At 43.9% G+C, this 20,913-nt stretch overlaps 1 protein-coding gene across 1 annotated transcript in view; it reads right to left on the reverse strand.

Moving 5' to 3' along the window:
* Positions 1–20,913, reverse strand: part of LOC142254391 (serine/threonine-protein kinase Nek11-like) — a 216,387-nt gene that overhangs the window by 179,047 nt on the left and 16,427 nt on the right. Inside the window, exon 5 of the mRNA XM_075325433.1 lies at positions 11,864–11,987. Within this exon, the coding sequence (XP_075181548.1) occupies positions 11,864–11,987 (124 nt within the window). The remainder of the gene's footprint in view (positions 1–11,863; positions 11,988–20,913) is intronic.

Genomic DNA, 20,913 nt, shown 5'->3' on the forward strand with positions numbered 1-20,913 from the left:
GAAGCTTCAAAGTCAACCATGTCATGTAGCCAGATGATGGAGTATAGAAGGAGTAGAAGGAGGTGCTGAAGCTTCAAAATCAACCATGTCATGCAGCCAGATGATGAAGGATAGAAGGAGTAGAAGGAGGTGCTGAAGCTTCAAAATCAACGATTGTATGAAGCCAGATGATGGAGGATAGAAGGAGTAGAAGGAGGTGCTGAAGCTTCAAAGTCAACCATGTCATGCAGCCAGATGATGGAGGATAGAAGGAGTAGAAGGAGGTGCTGAAGCTTCAAAGTCAACCATGTCATGTAGCCAGATGATGGAGGATAGAAGGAGTAGGAGGAGGTGCTGAAGCTTCAAAATCAACCATGTCATGCAGCCAGATGATGAAGGATAGAAGGAGTTACTGAAGCTTGAAAATCAACAATGTCATGTAGCTCTATTTCTGACATTGTAGGACATGGATGGGGGATGGGGCACTGTCCAGGAGCAATATCTGTATTTTAGGGAGGGGCGGTATCTCTCGAGAATAATTCTGAACAAGGGCAGTGTTTTAATTTGCTCCTGGCGGCAAAATCATCAATTTGCTAAATTGTGCAGCAAACATCTGAACCTATTGCACAATTTGCATGGATTGCATGCATGTTACTAAACTCCTTATTTTCAGGCTTTTTATTCCCAAAAGAAATAAAGTCTCAGTATGTCAGCAATTCATGCCTGTGTCATTTCAGCCATCTAGCCTAAGAGAAGGATCATCCCTTAACCAGTTCTTCAAGGACCTCCCTACACCTCGTTGCATCCTCAGATGCCCCTACAGAATCTGACTTGTCCAAAAATTAACAATGAACATGTCAGCCGTAGAGGGTGCACAGAGCCGAGCTTTAGCCGCAGCTGCGAGGGGATTTCTCCAATTCCATATTTAATTCCTGGAAATCTACAGATGGTTGAACTGAAGCATGAAATATCCTGAGAGTTTCGAGCTCTCTTACCGTTGAATGCCATCATATGGGAATAGAGCAGTCGCACTCAGCGCACAGATGTGAGCCTGTGGCTTAGTTGTGCCAGTTCTGTCACTGGTCCTCATGAAATATCCTCTCATTAAAGCCAACAATGCGCAGCATTTCTACAGCCACAATGTTTTCTTCCAGATCATTGAAAATTTCATTACTGGGTACCCAGGCGGACGTAGGATGTAGGACTATTGTCTGCTGCAAAAAGTTCTTACAAATTTACAGATTACGTGAGCGTAAGGGGCAAGTATCAATTATCCTGCTCCAGAAAAAGGTGCTGGTTCTGCTCACACCTCCATCGGTGCCTCTGCGTGGAGTTTCATTTTTCCAACTCAAATCGAAGAACCTCAGTATGAGTCAACATTGCCATTCAGGCACCAATATTACGCAAATTGTGATGGATCCAGCCAAGCGTTATGGTTTCAGTTATGTCTATGTCACATTAAGCTAGTGCAACAGTGAGAATACAAAATATTTTTCTATATGCTTTTCTACTGTGAGAGCGTCAAGGTTAAGAATTTTGGGGAAACCACAAATGGGGTTTCTCAGGGTCACAGAGATGGATTTCAAATCAATCTGCGCAGATATATGTATGAGGAAAAATGCCCACACAGAGACGTGTCTCTCCGGGAGAAGCTCAATGTTCTTCTAACGCGTATATTGTAAAACAATCACAGTTATACAATTCAACATTTGACCTTGAGACGGGAACAAGGAGTAAAGATAAAGCCAGAGTTTCACATCCCAGCTGGTGAGAACCAAAATGTTATGAATACAATCAGTGTGTTATGAATACTTTTTTGTTCATTGTACATTTTAGCTTATCCATCTTAGTTAACACATTCCTTAGTGCACATCTTAAAATCATATTATGGTGTCTATGCGATTGTCATACAGACATACAGATAATTATGCAACGACATCTATGCTTTAATTATATACACACACACAGATTATCTTATTATATTTGGACAAACGGCCTACAGCCCAGGTCTTACACTCACAAGAGTATAATATATATATTTTGCTATATGCTTTTCTATAACTAAACTTTCTTTTTTTATGAGTAAGAAGAGAGAGCCTGTTTTCTGATTACTGCTGCATATCAGGAAAGCAAGTACAGTATGTGTACACCAAGGTCAGCAGCTGACGTCATGAGACAAGGGCCCCTCAAACTATAGTGGATGGAAGATAAGGCACCCCGGACCTATGTGACTATGGCGCCGTGAGCAAAGGAAGGGACGGAGAGGGGAAATTCCAAAAATGGACATATATCATAGGCTTTTTGCATATGCTTTTAATATAGCCAATGACATACTTAGGAATTTTACTAAGAGATTAACCCATTACTGTTCGATAAAAGGCTTGTAAAAATAAAGCACGTCACATGTGCACTGAGAAGGAATTCATACTAGATATATGTGTGGTGTGAATATCTCAGTCGGCTCTCAGTGTCCTTCAATTCAAGATTACAGCAGACATTCATTGTTAAGAAGGAGATTTCCCCAAACTATTGAATTTCTCCTTGACACAACTGAAATCTTGACAAATGACAGTCAATGACTATGTGACGGTTCTAGAAATCAAAAGAGGTGCCGGAGATTCCAGCAGATACAAGGTGGTTTTGAGAGCATCTATCCAGAAGCCATGAACCAGTGACATGGACCAGGGTCGTTGTCACGCACGGTCTAGGAAACATCCACATGTACCGCGTGACATACACATTTAAACCGATGGGTGTCTGACGCACTATAAAAACACCACAAACAAAAGGTGGGACAGCAGGGACATGGGGGTCATGATACAACAGAGGTCTTGCCACTAGGGAGAGAGGTGAGGGGACACCCCCTGAACTGACCTCAAGTTGACTCCTGAGCTCCCTATTGTCCCTACAAAGGTTCTTTCAACCAATTGGCGAGCAGGATACCTTGGACCTTGGCTGGCCCTAAACTCCCCCTGCCTAGTGAGTAGGCCGATGAGTTCATGTGACGCCCTGGCCTATCAGGTCGTCACAGGGTATTGTGCAATATGCCCTTCTGCACAGTATCCACATCCTCCTTGGTTTCGGGTCCCTGACCTTTGGTGTTGCTAAGAACAAGCTAATCAAAAGCCTAGGAACAGTCTGCACCACACCCACCAGACACACCAATTGGTAGCCTGAAGGGAATAGGGCCGCCCACTTGGGGGGTTGGTTAGGGAGGGTCAGGAGTGTCAGGAGCAGTCAGTTGAGAGAGGTCTAGCGTTAGAGGAGTTTGGGAGCAGGGCTCCTTGTTACTACTAGGTGGCAGACGTTGGTCTGGGCCTTGTAGGAGCTAGAACCCCGGTTGCAGGGGGATCGTGACAAAGGGCATGGAACTGCCAAGGAGGGCAGCCGGCGGCCTTGTGCCATCTCCGGGCAGGGGCCAGGGCACGACAGGGTACGTGGAATCTAAGCCGGGAAGTAGCTTCAAGCATCCTGGTAATTCACCTGAGGAGGACCGAGCCTTCAAGATTCGTTCTCCACCCGCTCCAAAATCGGGGTACTAGCGCAACGAGGGGGATAGGACTTTCCCAATACACAGTCCAGAAAATCCCAAGCGTGAACCCTGAGAGCAAGCTCACTCCGTTAGCCATACGGGTGAGCGGGACCCAACTAGTTCTACACTACAGGGGCCAATCAGTAGAAAGGTGCCAAGGCAAAGGTCACAGGCTAACAAGCAACACCAACGGGCATGGGATCCAGGCGTGCTTCCTCCCTGCTGCAGCGGTGCTCAGAACTTTGGTTTACAAGTTGTCGGTGTCAGCGTCATTGGACTGAGTGAGTACGCAGTGACCCTTAAACCCCCAACAGTATCCCTTTGTCAGCATCACCGTGCCACCGGGTGCTCCCAACGGCAGCGGTGGTACTCCACCTTACCACACACCGTGGGTGGCGTCACTAACTTTAAACACACAACCCCCTGTAAATACCCCCCTTTTATTTCGAGTGGCCGCACGGTCCCTCCCGGGTCCGGAGACCCCTCAAGCCACCATGGATCTGGATCCGAGCAGTTCTGGCTGCTGACATGGGGGCGGTACATTCACTAGACTCGCCACTACACTAATAAACACAGAAGGAAAGGAGAGACAGACAGGGGGATAAACAGAAGGATACAAAACACCAAATTTCACAGCAGCAGACAGACTCCAAAGTAGCGGATAGATGGGCACAGGACAAGTCCTCAGAAGCTCCTTCCACCTATGGTCAATTGTTTAAAAACCTGATTGGACCATGGACAATGGACCATCTTACCATGACGACATTTTCCTTTTCTGATAGGAGACCTAATTTGTCGACAGGGATCAAAAAACATATGGGTGTAATTTTCCCAGTTGATGCCGCTAGTACAAACAGTAACTGTAACACTAGATACGGGGAAGTACCAAGCCAACGGCGAAGGTAAGAAAAGGGAAACCCTTTGTCAAGAGAAGAGGGAGATGGTGACCCTTGACCAAACCTATCGCTAGCCCCTGACTTCCCTCACCACCCTAGATAGGATCTGCACTTATGCACTGAGCAGAATACCTGACCCTCGCTAACCATGAGCTGGGCCCTTGGTAGGGAATGGATGGGACTTTTGTTAACCCCACTAAGTTATAAACAATACACAGGGTGTACACAAAGGGGAAAGTATACGAATAACTTATCTCCAGATGACTCAGGGAGAGGAACTGCAATAACAAAGTTTCTTCAGATAAATACAAGCCAACTGAACTGCTTGGGACTAAAGAAAGTAGTATCGGAAAAAAGGGACTAACAAAATAAAGCCCCTTACTCAATAAAATAACCCTTGCTTCTATGGAGGAATTAAAGGGATTAAGTAGAGTATCATAATCAGAGCCATTAAATCAGAGGAGGTGGACTGACAGGGGATGGGGAATGAAAGTATTTAAAGACATAAAGATAAGTGCCGATGATTAACAGCAGAAAGGTGAGGACATTGGCAGGGTCCTAAAGAGAAAGGGATTAACCTCAAGCTTGGAAAAGGGGAAAGTCAGGGAGCAGTTTGTGTAGCCAAACACTGCGGCCTTCTACAGCCGGACACAACAGAACTGTCTGTCAAGAGTTGCACACTCGAGTCGTGACTTTAACAAGCCCCCTGTTTAATTGTCAGATCGATAGCCTAAAATCATTTCTATCCTCTATGACAGAGGTACAACTCATAGAACCCCTCATATCTTCACCAGGGGGTGCAGGATGCTCTAAAAGAACTATCTGAACTATGTTAAAAGTTTTACTTTAAAAGTTTGGTTTGAGTCTTTATATTGAGTTTATCTATATATTTTATTTTTTTTTTAAAAGATCTTCCCGTCTCTTGATTTTCGCCCTTTTTGAACCTGCTGTGCTTCTATCCTTCTCTGCAGCTTTCGGCATTAAATCCCTTTTTGAGCTTTACCGAATTTGTGAATTCTTTGGTTCATCTGATGTTTATACTCCTTTATACGTCTCTTTTTATCTATGTTTTTATTCCATTGACTTTAGTTCTACAAATAAAAAGGTCGAACTGAGACTGCTGTGAAAAGGTAGGTAATACCGCTTTACAGTATCCTCTATGGGTTGTTTTCAGTACAGGAAGCCAAAAATAAAATACTTCTTGAAAAAATGTATTTCATACGATTTATTTTAAGAACAGATTGAATTAGATGAGAAGAGTGATGCACAAATTGCATTAGCTTTTGACTTGTTTTTTATCTTGAGGCAGAGAGGAAAAATTTTTGCTGCCATTGAAAAATTGACAATTTCCATTACCAAGGACTGTGTTTTCTATTTATGCTCCTGAGCCCTAGGAGCCTTTTATAACAGCTATGTAGAGTTTTCTATTTATGCTCCTGAGTCCTAGGCGTATTTTTTAACAGCTAAGTACGGGTCTATCCTTTAGTCAAAGAATTATTCCAGCCCCCGAAAAATACATAAATCCTGCTCTCTTTTTTTCTTTATCTCTCACTCTTTGACTCCAATAGAAAGCAATGAGAAAGAGCAAAAATGCTGCAAATTTAGCAAACAAGTACTGAAAACAAATGCCATGTATAAGCCGCATCAAAAAGTTCAACAAAATGCACAAAAAAAGTAATAAAACCTGCTTTTGTAAGCTACTTATCTACTGCCAAGAGAGCAGGTTTTTATGCCAAACTAAAAGCAGCAATGTGTGAACATAGTCCAAAATTCTTCTCCCATCACATTGGAACATTTTTGAAGTATACACGGTAGATCTGTGGTCAGTTCTCCAAGATGTTTGGAACAACCACTCTTCCGAGTTCCTTCAAAAACTGTGTGTCACGATTCCGTTGTACAGAACATTCTGCATCGTTCTGCCATGCTCTCTTGCAGAAACGGTATATGTTGCTTATGGTGCAGAGCGTTTTGCAGGATGAATGCTCTGCTGGTTGTTTCACAAGCACTGGGTCTCACGCTGGTCCTGGGAGGTGCTCTCGCAGATGCTTCTCATTCCTGGTGATTGCTCTGCTTCATTAGGGAGCATGTTGGCTCAGGACGCCGCCAGTCATACTTCCTGTTTATAGTGGTGCTCAGTGTTCAGATCTTGGTTTCTCGACTTCGGACAGCTGTTTACCCATCTCTGCCTGTCCTCCCCTGTTTCTGCTGTGACGTCCCGACTTCTGACCTTGGAATTCCTCCTGACCACATACCCGTCTGCTCCCTGTATTCTGTACGTATTCTTCCTGGAACTCTGACCTTTGGCTTGTATACTGACCTCGTCTCTGTCTGTCCCCAGTGTACTGTTGTGCCCTCCTGGCTTGTTCTCAGTCTGTCTGACTACCTCTACATTTACTGCATACATATAATTCAAGGAGAAAAAAGGCGAGTTTTTAAGGTGCAAAAATCAAATACATTTATTAGACAACAAGTGATGAGGATCCATAAAATCATCAATTCAGTAATTAAAAGATGTTACAAATTCACTGGACGGCAGGTGACATGGTATAGGGTTAATGATGATCCTTGCAGAGTGCCACCATGGTATATTAGCACAAATTTCAGAGACATAGTGTACACTTACATATGTTGCAGCACAGAATCTAGGAAACTGCATAAACACCCATAACTGGGGCTGATGACATAGAACAATAGCTTTTTACACTGTCAATGAACATACATGGACCAGCCCGTAATTCCCATGCACACACCACCAACCAGGAAATGATACCTCAGAAACGCCCCCTGTTTCTGCTGTGACGTCCCGGCTTCTGACCTTCGACTTCCTCCTGACCACGTCCCCGTCTGCTCCCTGTATTCTGTTCGTATTCTTCCTGGAACCCTGACCTTTGGGTTGTATCCTGACCTCGTTTCTGTCTGTGCTCCGTGTACTGTTGTGATATCCTGGTTTCTTCTCAGTCTGCCTGACTACCTCTACTTTTACTGCATACAAGCAGTGTCTAGCGCCCCCTTGTGACAGAAGACCTGATGGAGGCAAAGGGTGGTCACCAAATATTGATCTGATTAAGATTTCTATTTTGTTCATTCACTTTACTTTTTTTTCATTTGATGAAAAGAAACTATTAACATTGGTATATTTTAAAGCATTCTTACTTTGCAGCATTTTTTCCGCACCTTTTGTACAATACAGTAAATGCAAAAGATAGGTTCCAAATATGATCAGAGCTGTTTTGACAAGAACATGACTGCCTTATGCACCGGTTTCCCCTGCATTGCCTTGTATCAAATGAATTCCAGTTGCCATCCTCCTATACCATCAATAAATCCTTTTCTCGCTCTTTCCTCGAGTGTCTTGCAGCTTTGTAAAGGCTTTAGATGTGATGCATAAAATACAAGCGAAGAACACACACTGAGCCATGTAACATCCCTCCCGCAGATGTCAGGTTATTATTAAGCAATTCACGGGGTACGGAGCGGTAACACGCAGTAGTTGTCGGGGCTGATGGCTGTCGTTAGTTTTCAAGTCACTCCGTCGATGATAAATAAAACTTTTTAAATAGAAATAATGGAAATCTGCATCTTGTCACATTCGTACTTGACATTTTTATGTTTTCTGTCTCTTTTTAAAGACCGAACATAGAAGGAACGGCAGATTAAAGGGTCTCTGCATTTCACTAAGTGAGAAGTAAGCGAGGCGACGGCTGGAAAGATGCAATATCTGTACAATTAGAGATAGCGGCTCAAAGGGAAGATGGCACCATGGGGGCAGGACTGGACGCGCTGTGCGGTAGATCATAGATGCCTCCAGTTTATTGTGTTGACCTATTGAGTGCAGATGATTTACGGAGCATTACTCTCTAGAAATATCATAATCGGAGCCATTAAATTGGAGGAGGTGGACTGACAGTAGTATGGGAAGAAAAGGGACTAAAGAATATAAACCCCCTTACTCACTAAATGAACCCATGCTTCTACGGAGGAATTAAAGGGGTTAAGTAGAGTATCATAATCATAGCAATTAAATCAGAGAAGGTGGACTGACAGTAGTATTGGAAGAAAGGGACTAAAGAAAGTAGTATGAGAAGAAAGGGAATAACAAAATAAAGCCCCTTACTCACTAAATGAACCCATGCTTCTAAGAAGGAATTAAAGGGGTTGAGTAGAGTATCATAATCGGAGCCATTAAATTGGAGGAGGTGGACTGACAGTAGTATGGTAAGGGGACTAAAGAAAATAAAGCCCCTTACTCACTGAATTAGGCCATGCTTCTACAGAGTTATTAAAGGGGTTGAATAGAGTATCATAATCAGAGGAGATGGACTGACAGTAGTATGGGAAGAAAGGAGACTAGAGAAAATAAATCCCCTTACTCACTAAATTAACCCATGCTTCTACGGAGGAATTAAAGGGGTTGAGTAATTGGAGGCATTAAATCAGAGGAGGTAGACTGACAGTAGTATGGGAACAAGGGGACTAAAGAAAATAAAGCCCCTTACTCACTGAATTAGCCCATGCTTCTACGGAGGAATTAAAGGGGTTGAATAGAGTATCATAATCAAAGGAGGTGGACTGACAGTAGTATGGGAAGAAAGGGGAATAAGGAAATTAAAGCCCCTTACTCACTAAATTTACCCATGCTTCTACGAAGGAATTAAAGGGGTGAGAATAGAGTCCAATTTGTATGAATCAGCTCACCGTATAAGGCTCAATCCCAATTCCGTCCTGGAGCACGGACAGGCACTGCCACATCCTAATGAAATGCAGAAAAAAGAGGATGTCCAGCTCTTCAGGCAAAGAATCACGTCTTTATTTCATCATGCAGACACAGAGAATGACATGACCAGCACTACGCGTTTCTGGTGAAAACACTCACCCTTAATCATGATGCTGGAGAGACGGCGCTACAGAGTTTATATGCAAATGCTGATTAGCAGAACAGATGTTTAAATCACTTAAGCACTTTACATATTCGAAAATAAAGTTACCATGAAAGTTATTACATGTAAAATAAAATACAAATACAAATACAATATAGGTATCAATAGTTTTCTGGACTAAGTTAGGAATGTATATAAATTCTGACATATTAATTGTGGTGCACAAATATACATATGCAGATATGACATCTACAAGTAAGTGCACATAAAATATATGCAAATGCATGTGAGAATAGAGTACTATAATCAGAGCCATTAAATCAGAGGAGGTGGACTGACAGTAGTATTGGAAGAAAGGGACTAAAGAAAGTAGTATGGGAAGAAAGGGACTAATAAAGCCAGTTGCTCAAAAAATGAACCCTTGCTTCTATGGAGGAATTAAAGGGTTAAGTAGAGTATCATAATCAGAGCCATTAAATCGGAGGAGGTGGACAGACAGTAGTATGGGAAGAAAAGGGACTAAAGAAAATAAGCCCCTTACTCACTAAATTAACCCATGCTTCTACGGAGGAATTAAAAGGGTTGAGTAGAGTATTATAATCGGAGCCATTAAATCGGAGGAGGTGGTCTGACAGTAGTATGGGAAGGAGACTAAAGAAAATAAAACCCCTTACTCTTTAAATTAACCCATGCTTCTAAGAAGGAATTAAAGAGGTTGAGTAGAGCAGAGGTTCCCAACTCCAGTCCTCAAGGCACACCAACAGTGCATGTTTTCAGGATTTCTTTAGCATTGCATGGGTGTTGGATTCAGCACCTTTGCAGGTGATTAAATTATCACCTGTGCAATACTAAGGAAATCCTGAAAACATGCACTGTTGGTGTGCCTTGAGAACTGGAGTTGGGAACCTCTGGAGTAGAGTATCATAAGTCAGAGCCATTAAATCGGAGGAGGTGGACTGACAGTAGTATGGGAAAAAAAGGGACTAAAGAAAATAAAGCCCCTTTCTAAATTAACCCATGCTTCTACGGAGGAATTAAAGGGGTTGAGCAGAGTATCATAATCGGAGCCATTAAATGGAGGCAAACTGATAGTGGTATGGGAAGAAAAGCCCCTTACTCACTAAATAAACCCATGCTTCTATGGAGGAATTAAAGGGGTTAAGTAGAGTATCATAATCATAGCAATTAAATAAGAGGAGGTAGACTGACAGTAGTATTGGAAGAAAGGGACTAAAGAAAGTAGTATGGGAAGAAGGGGACTAACAAAATAAAGCCCCTTACTCACTAAGTTAACCCATGCTTCTATGGAGGAATTAAAGGGGTTGAGTAGAGTATCATAAATCAGAGCCATTAAATTGGAGGAGGTGGACTGACAGTAGTATGGTAAAAGGGGACTATAGAAAATAAAGCCCCATACTCACTAAATTAACCCATGCTTCTATAGAGAAATTAAAGGGTTTGAGTAGAGTATAATAATCGGAGCCATTAAATCGGAGGAGGTGGACGACAGTAGTATAGGAAGAAAGGGATTAAAGAAATGAAAGCCTGTTACTTACTAAATTAACCCCTGCTTCTAAGAAGGAATTAAAGGGGTTGAGTAGAGTTGATAACTCACTGTTTGGATGAGGTCGGACCACTGGGATCAGCAGAAAGGATGGACGACCACTGCTTCATTCTTTCTCTATAGGACTGCTGATAAAAGGTGAGTGCAGCCCCATGGAGAGGAGCAACACTCATCCTCTGTGCAGATCGGTGCCTATCCGAGCGGTTACACACCCACCGATCAACAAGTAATCACCGCACAACCCTTTTAATACGGCAACCAACAAGACTGGAAAAACTCTGCATTACTCAAAAAAAATCGAGGAAGATTAGGACCCCATAGACTTCTGATTATACACATTACAGTCCGTATATATACGAGCTTTATGAAGTCGTAAAATAGTTGTGTGTACAAGGCCTAATTTTCATGACCAAGATACTATCGGTGCTCCGGCCATACTTTTTTTTTTTAAGTATTAATGACCTTATGTCTTAATGACCAGATAGTGACAACCACATGACCATCATATTGGTTGTATATGTAAAAATGTGAGTGCAGCTTGGGAGTATAATACAGGATGTAACTCAGGATCAGTACAGGATCAGTAATGTAATGTATGTACACAGTGACTGCACTAGCAGAATAGTGAGTGCAGCTCTGAGGTATAATACAGGATGTAACTCAGGATCAGTACAGGATCAGTAATGTATGTACACAGTGACTGCACCAGCAGAATAGTGAGTGCAGCTCTGGAGTATAATGCAGGATGTAACTCAGGATCAGTACAGGATCAGTAATGTATGTACACAGTGACTGCACCAGCAGAATAGTGAGTGCAGCTCTGAGGTATAATACAGGATGTAACTCAGGATCAGTACAGGATCAGTAATGTAATGTATGTACACAGTGACTGCACCAGCAGAATAGTGAGTGCAGCCCTTGGGAATATTACAGGCTGTTACTTAGTATTAGTATAAGATATGTTATTCATTTTATGTAGATTCCTTCTTTATAAAACATGCAATTTGTGACTCACCAGATATCGCACTTAGTGTTGTATCCAGTATTAGAAAACAGCTCAGGGCTCATGTAGGAAGCCGTCCCTGTTATAGTAGTGGCCATATCAGATGGAACAAGGATCCGTGACACACCAAAGTCACCTAAGAGGCAAACCAAGATCATTTCATTAGATTTTGCGGTAAACTTAATTTCCTGCTTGATAATGCCGATATCTGCCTAATAGCTGCACTTTGTGTGCAAATACATATTAGCGGAATGTTATTAAACTCACTGTTATTTTCTACCTTTTACAGCATAACTAGAAATACTGTACATCATATATAAAAGGTATCATACTACAGGTTATTACTTTTAGAAATTTTAGATTGAAATACGATTTCTTCATTTTATTTTATCCCTAAAATACAGGTATATAGAGATGTATGTTTTATGTACCAGTACAATATGACCGTAAAGAAGAATAGTACTATTGATATCTTGATATCTTTAGACAGAAAACATTCTTCCTTTACTTAGTTTTTCCCGTAAGAATAAGACAATGTCTTTTATTATTTTTTTGCCTTGAAAAATGTGCTAGAGCTTATTTTTGGGGTAGGGATTAATTTTGTGGAAGCTCAGGTTGGGGGTTGCATTCCATTCCACTGCAGGTCCACGATTCGTTCCACCGCAGGTCCTAGCGTTCCACTGAGTCCCAGTTCCCTGGTGCAGTACGGTATCACCTAATGTGTGTGTGTCCGCGTTTCATTGTAGGTCCTCAATGCAATGCACCGCATGTCGTCACGTTCCATAGCATCCTGTTCGCGGTCTCGTGAGTATGATTGCTGGGTCTGTCTTCTCTCTTTTGGGCCTGTCTTCCCTCTTTTGGGGCTGTCTTCCCTCTTTTGGGGCTGTCTTCCCTCTTTTGGGGCTGTCTTCTCTCTTTTGGGGCTGTCTTCTCTCTTTTGGGGCTGTCTTCTCTCTTTTGGGGCTGTCTTCTCTCTTATGGGGCTGTCTTCCCTCTTTTGGGGCTGTCTTCCCTCTTTTGGGGCTGTCTTCTCTCTTTTGGGTCTGTCTTCTCTCTTTTGGGGCTGTCTTCTCTCTTTTGGGGCTGTCTTCTCTCTTTTTGCTGAGTCTGCTTTCTTTAATTAATGAAGTGTTTTGCAGTATTCTTTAACTTTTTTAGTTGCATGGACACTTCATTATTGAAGGCAGACACCCCCCAAGAGAATCATAGCGACTAGATCCCGGACATGTGTGGTACTCCCAGATCGTCCTGCGATCCACAGCGGGTGCTCCCAGCAAATCCTTGTGTGCTCCACAGTGGTCCTCCCCTGCATCCGGCCGGCACTCACACACACACATAAGATTGCAGGAACATCATACACACTTACACACACAGACACATCTGGTAATACAGTACTACAGTACTGCTTCCGGCAAGCAGTGCTGTGGAACGCGAGGACCTGTGGGGGAACACATCGATGCATTCCACTGCAGGTCGCCGATTAGTTCCACCGCAGGTCCTAGCGTTCCACTGAGTCCCAGTTCCCCGGTGTAGTACGGTATCACTGAATGTGTGTGTGTCCGCGTTTCATTGCAGGTCCTCGATGCGATGCACTGCATGTCCTCGTGTTCCATAGCATCCTGTTCGCGGTCTGGAGAGTATGATTGCTGAGTCTGTCTTCTCTCTTTTGTGGCTTTGTTCTCTCTTTTGTGGCTGTCTTCTCTCTTTTGTGGCTATCTTCTCTCTTTTGGGGGAGTCTGCTTTCTTTAATGAAGTTTTTTGCAGTATTCTTTAACTTTTTTAGTTGCATGGACACTTCATTATTGAAGGCAGACACCCCCCAAGAGAATCATAGCGACTAGATCCCGGACATGTGTGGTACTCCCAGATCGTCCTGCGATCCACAGCGGGTGCTCCCAGCAAATCCTTGTGTGCTCCACAGTGGTCCTCCCCTGCATCCGGCCGGCACTCACACACACACATAAGATTGCAGGAACATCATACACACTTACACACACAGACACATCTGGTAATACAGTACTACAGTACTGCTTCCGGCAAGCAGTGCTGTGGAACGCGAGGACCTGTGGGGGAACACATCGATGCATTCCACTGCAGGTCGCCGATTAGTTCCACCGCAGGTCCTAGCGTTCCACTGAGTCCCAGTTCCCCGGTGTAGTACGGTATCACTGAATGTGTGTGTGTCCGCGTTTCATTGCAGGTCCTCGATGCGATGCACTGCATGTCCTCGTGTTCCATAGCATCCTGTTCGCGGTCTGGAGAGTATGATTGCTGAGTCTGTCTTCTCTCTTTTGTGGCTTTGTTCTCTCTTTTGTGGCTGTCTTCTCTCTTTTGTGGCTATCTTCTCTCTTTTGGGGGAGTCTGCTTTCTTTAATGAAGTTTTTTGCAGTATTCTTTAACTTTTTTAGTTGCATGGACACTTCATTATTGAACCACAACTAGGGATTATTTTCAGGGTAGGTGTGATGACTGTCACAAGGAGGCGCTAGACTCTACTAGTATGCAAAAAATGGAGAGGTAGTCAGACAAGCCGAGATCATAAACCAGGACAGCATGACAGTGCACAGGGGGCAGACAGAGACGAGGTCGAGAAACAAGCCAAAGGTCAGGGTTCCAGGAGAGTACATACAGAATACAGGGAGCAGGTGAGGACATGGTCAGGAGGAAGTCCGAGGTCAGAAGCCGGGAAGTCACAACAGAAACAGGGGAGGACAGGCAGAAATGGGTAAACAGCAGTCCGGAGTCGAGAGACCAAGATCTGAACACTTAGCACCACGTGAGCCAACAGCACAACTGTAAACAGGAAGTGTGACTGGCGGCGTCCTGAGCTAACACGCTCCCTAAAGGAGCAGAGCAATCGCCGGGAACGAGAAGCACCTCCCAGGACAGCGTAAATCCCAGTGCTGTGAAACAACCAGCAGAGCATTCATCCTGCAAAATGCTCTGCACCAAGGCAACATATACCGGCTCTGCAGAAGACCATGGCCGAACAATACAGAATGTTATGCCCAACGGAATCGTGCAAAAAGGGCTCATATTTAAGCCTTGCTCCGGAAAGGAAAAAAATTCATGCTACGGTTTAATTTCAGGATAGGGCTTATTTTCGGTGAAACTCGGTAGCTGTGCAGTTTGTGGTTCATTGCGAAAGTTTTTGACTGCCATGCTACAGGTTGAGTTGGGATCCCAAGGATTGGAAGACTATGGTTTAAGAAAAGCAAATAATTAACTGTTCTAGAGCACACAGACAATGCTGGTGCCATTGCTCCCAACGTCAAGTCAAAGAACGGTCACATCAATGATATGACTGAGAAACGTGCAGTCAACTGGACCTCATTAACCATGGGTCTCTATGCATTCTCCATTCTGCATTCGTATTGTCCCAGGTTTGCAACAATTCTCACACTTGCCTCAGTAGAATATTAAAAAGCCACCCCGATGCTTGTTTCTCAAACAAAACTTCGGTCAAGCAAAAGAGTGGATCATTCCACACTAGCAGGTGAAATAAATATTTATCACTCCACAAACTTTCTAAGTAAATATATTTCTAAAGGTGATATTGAGTTGAATTTCTCACTAGATGTAGATAACAACCCATCCAATCTACGGAGGCAAAGAATTAAACAATAGATGTTCATAAATTAAGGTATGTGTAATAATGAGAAATGACACGGGGAAAGAGTATTGAACATGCTTACTCAAATTTAATACTTCGTACAAAAACCTTTGTTGGTGATGAAGCTTCCAGAAGCCTCCTGAATGGAGAAACTAGTTGCCTGCATTGTTCAGGTGGGATTTTGGGCCATTCTTACACACAAACACTCCTCATATCCTGAAGGCTCCTTCTATGAACTCTGAGCTTTAGTTCCTTCCATAAATTTTCTATTGGATTCAGTTCCAGTGGTCGGCTCGGCCATTCTAGGAGTTTTATTTTCTTTCTTTGAAATCAATTGAGATTCCTTGGCTGTGTGTTTGGGATCATTGTCTTATCGAAATGTCCATCATTGTTTCATCTTCATCAATCTTGTAGATGACAACAGAGTTTTATCAAGAATATCTTAGTACATTTGTCCATTCAGCCTTCCATCGATTATATGAAGGTTGACAATTTTGTATGCTGAAAAACAGTCCAAGCTTCACTGTTGTTGGTGTTTTGGAGTGATTTGTCTCTTGGCTTCCAAAGCTGGTGTATATAATGGCATCCAAAGAGTTCAATTTTGGTCCCATCTGACCAGACTTTATTCTCCCAGTATTTCATAGGCTTGTCTAAATGTTGTTGAGCAAATTTTAAACGAGCTTGAACCTGCTTTTTGTTCCATGACGGAGTCTTGCGTGGTGAGTGTGCATACAGACCATGGAAGGGGAGGGTATTACTGATTGTTTTCTTTGAAGCAATTGTACCTGCTTATTCCAGATCTTTATGTAGCTCTCCACAGATAGTCCTCGGCTCTTGGACAACCCTTCTGATAATGCTTTTCACTCCTCTGTCTGAAATCTTGCAGGTTGCACCTGGTCATGGCCGGTTTATGGTGAAATTATGTTCCTTCTGGATTGTCCCCAACAGGGCTCAGTGGAGCCTTCAGTAGTTTAGATATTCTTCTGTAATAATGCCATCAGTATGATTGGGCAAATCAAATGAGAAAGTGCACACACCTGATTAGAAGTGAAACAGGAAGGCAGAGAACCGGAAAGAAATATAAGAGGTCCTTCAGCAGTTGAGTCAACACAAACAGGCGATGGTGCCACCAAGAGGGAAATTGACCAACAACCAGAAATCAACATTTCGAACCCCAGAGTGGAGCCAAGACAGCTCCATGTCACAGCCAGGGACAGAAGCTATACCAGCCATATAGGACAACAAAAAGAAAGGGTAAAGGAATGCCCTATCGCTAGGGAACGGGGTAAGTGGTAACCCCTGACAACAACCTGCAGCTCACTCTCACTGCCCTCACCAGCCCTATACAGGTTCCGCACCTGTTGCCAAGAAGGGATACCTCAACCATAGGCAAACTCAGACCTGGACCCTAAGTAAGAATGGAGGGTATGAGCTCTTCATCAACACCACTAACACTAAGGTACACAAAAGGAAACAATACAAGGGAAACACAACAGCAATCACCAGAGCCCTGGTAGGTAGCAAGGACAACACTTATCTGAGCTGCAAAAACCACAGAAGTCTGGAGCAACAAAAGACAACCTTTACAGAACTCAGTAAGGAACAAACTATAAACCGCACCCAAATCGCCCAAGGGTGAGGTTTATAAAGGAAGTCACAGGCTGGCAACTGAGAGGAAAAACTGTCAGTTTCGCAGTGTCCTACAGTCCACTGCTACAGAAACAGGGAACTGTCAGACAACAACAAGTGCTTACAATCTCTGGGATTTTCTAACACTTGTCATCCGGCAGTGACACATCTGTGACAGGCCGTGACACATTTGTGACCCTCCATCCTTAGCTGGTTCTCCAGTGTCTATCTTGAGACACATGTGCCTCTGTATGGAAGAAAGCTGGAGTTCCCCCTTACTAAATCTTCCTTTGTTATTATGTATGATGTGTAATGTTGTACAATTCAATATAGAATGTAGAAAAAATAAACCAGAAAATCCAAAATAAATAGATTTTTAATCCTCATCCCGGAGGCACAAATATATCAACAATCACTACTCCCCGTCTTCCATGGCTCCGTGCGTCATCAACTAAGGTTGACATTCTGTGTTGTTTGCATAGATCGACGGTGACTGCTCCCCTCATCTGTGTGAACAGGTGGGTACCTCTCCGTACTCCCTCTTGGTTTGCTGATAATTTACAGGTTCCATGCAGAATGTTGTAATCATTTTAGCAATGTAACACCGGGAAGGATCAATTTCTTTTTTGTTCTGACACAGGAAATTACATTTTTATGACTTTCTGCAGAATAAATAATTGCAACATATACTTGTTTCGTACTTGAATGAGATCACCTCAATCAACTGATTGCATTAAAATGATGATTGGATATTTCTATGCCCAAATAAATTGCCTAAAATTATCATTTTTAGCGAGTTGAAGGGGCCTAACCATGGTTGGTGCCATACCTCTTGCAAGAACGCAGGATTCCCCTCTGTGTTCGTCTATATATACCAGTATGGATTAATAGTAGTCCTGTAGGGGAAGTGTCTGATTTATCGGTAAGGACTGTAAGAGCTTCTTTACGGATTATAGCTGGCATTTTTCATCTGCATTTAATAACATGCCAGGTCACAGCGTAATTGATTTTGATTACACAATTATTGGGGACGTGATTACATTTGGAGCACATGCACTGACAGGAGAACCATTCTTCAAACTGAGAATCATGCCAAAATAATGCCGGCGTGCTGTAATACTCACGGCACGTTTTAGGGCAGCGAGTGGGGTTAGTGGAGCCACTGGACCACAGGGGGGACAGGAATGGTGGGTGCGGCAGGGATAGGCAGGTATGGGAAAGCAGACTCAGGTGACAGAGACGGGGATAACGGAACCTGACAATCTGCCAACTAGCTAGATGACTGGGATAATGACTAACTGAATGGGTTGCACAGACACCTCCCCTAATGGGAGGGTGCCTTTAATACACAATGCCATTCAGCCATAGGTTGAGAGGCATATTCCCAGAAAATGGCACACCAGGTCTTTAAGAGGAGGGTCGGTGTGTGCACATGCATCTTAGGTGCACTCCCGGGAACCCTGTGCAGCATGTACAGGTACCAGGAGGAGCTGGAGGCAGCATGAATGGCCAGGGAAGTTCGGGAGAGGACGCAATCCAGCCAGAGTGGTGAGTAAGTTGGTGTCTCTGTGTAGACGCTGGTGCTACAGTGATCTTCTGCCTTTAGGTTACTTCAGGGAATCTCTTTTGTAGCACTTTTCCAGGGTTTATATTTAGGTCAGATTTTTCCTCCACTCTGACAAGGTTTCCACAATGGGAGTCATCGGAACCTGTGGACTGTAAGGACAAACTCTGGTGTGGCTTGAGCTTTCATGTCCTGAGAAGCTGTGGTGTAATGCTACATCCCTGCCTCTCCCCTCTTGCAGGGATGTGCACTGACTCACTGACTTGGCTGGCTCCCTTGCTGCCCAGCGTGCCTGCTCGCTGGAGTCTGTGTGCGTGTCACAGGTCCTCCGGGAGCCCTCATATGGAGTGCATGCACGTTGCTGTTTCTCTCTTAAAGGGCCAGTGTGTCGCTCCCAGGAAGTGCCTCTCAACCTATCGCTGAGAAGCGCTGGGTATTTAAGGCATTCTCCCACTTGGGGAGGTGCCTGTTCAACAGCATAGATTCTGTTAGTCAGTTTGTACTGTCTAGTCAGTTGTCAGGTCATCTGTCCCATCTGGTTCTGTCCTGTTCCTGCCCATCCTGTCCTGATCCTGCCCGTACCAGGTTCCCAGCCCATCCTGCCTGTTTGCACCTGGGTGCAGCCTGTCCTGCCCGTACCTAGCTACCAGCTCATCCTGCTGTTGGCACCTGGTTCCAACCTGTTCTGCCTGTATCTGGTTCCCAGCCTGTCCTGCCTGTTGGCACCTGGGTCCAGCCTGTCCTGCCTGTACCTGGCTACGAGCCTGTCCTGCATGTTGCACCTGGTTCCATTCCTGTCCTGCCTGTACATGGCTTCCAGCCTGTCCCTCCTGTTGGCATATAGGTCCAGTGTCTCCTTCCCGTTCCTGTTTCCCAGCCCATCCTGCCTGTTGGCACCTAGGTCCAGCCTGTTCTGTCGTACCTAGCTACCAGCCCGTTTTGCCTGTTGGCACCTGGTTCCAGTCCCATCCTGCTTTTAACTTGGACTCTGCCTGCCCTGTTGTTATTAGAGACTCTGTCTGCCCGTCCTGCCCTAGCCGTGCCATGTTCCATGTTAGTGACTTTTCCTGCCCGTTTTGCCCTGTTGGTTCTATAGACTTTGCCTGTCCATCCTGCTTGTGCTACCTACCTTGAGCCACCCTGGTGGTTCTCAGTCCTGTCTGCTCCTGTGGCTGCCCCTGTCCTGGGGGTCAGCTGCCACAGTCCCGGTCCTCCACCCCACGTTAGGGTAGACCCAGAGTTTCCCTTTGGTCCAGTGGGTTCACTTCAGCTCTCCGCAGTACCATCACACGGCAGTGAGTGTGACATGTGGCCAACACCGGAAGCCTTGCATAGAGCGAGAGTGTGGCTCCAGGACCAACTGTGTTGTGATAGTTGTCTGGAATCCAAATTGCCATACTGATTGAGTTTGGGGAAAACCACTTGCCAGTATTGTGAAAAAATACTAGTATAGTAATTCTAAAACCACTAAGTTCTGTGCATCTTAACAGTGCAACTTCCAAGACACTGTGTCTGTTAGAGTAGGATAACCACCAAGCTGTGTGTCTCCTGATAGAGGCATTAAGCTTTGTGGTTATACTAAGCAGTGCAACCGCCAATCTTAGTAGTAGAACCACAAAGCTCTGTGCCCCTTAGCGGTACACCCACTAAACTCTGGGCATTTTAGTAGTATATTGACCGAGCTCTGTTCCTCCCAGTGGGATAAGGACCAAGATCTGTGTCTCCAAGTAGTGTAACCTCCAAACTCTGTGAATAAAGGTAACCCTGACATATGTCTGTCCATCCCTCTGCAATCTTCAATCCTCGAGCTATGTCTGGAGTCTAAGCATCATGCACAAGTTTTGACCCCCTTACAAATCTTGCCGATATCTGGCTGTAATCTTCGCTTCCGTTGACACTGATTATATCTAGAGGCCAATATAATATTACAGTTTTGTAATGAAAGAGCTTATAGCAAAATGGAACTTCATTCTAGGACTGTCATCCATATAATATATCTAAACCCCGAGTTCTCGGACAAGTGAATTGGTTTCTAGGGATTTTTTTTGGTATGCTTGAACTGTGGATGATAAGCGTTATGTCTGCAACAACGGAAAAGTTAGAACTTGATATGAATTGAGGATACATCAAATAAATCAAATTTAGGAAAACTAATCAATATGTTATAGAGATATAAAAAAAAATCAACAAGGTTGAAGGTGAGGAATGGTGCCAGTTCAGAAGGTACACTGATGAGCAAAAGGGTAACAATGGTTT

This window comes from Anomaloglossus baeobatrachus, chromosome 10 (assembly GCF_048569485.1).
Source record: "Anomaloglossus baeobatrachus isolate aAnoBae1 chromosome 10, aAnoBae1.hap1, whole genome shotgun sequence".
Lineage (NCBI taxonomy): Eukaryota > Metazoa > Chordata > Amphibia > Anura > Aromobatidae > Anomaloglossus > Anomaloglossus baeobatrachus.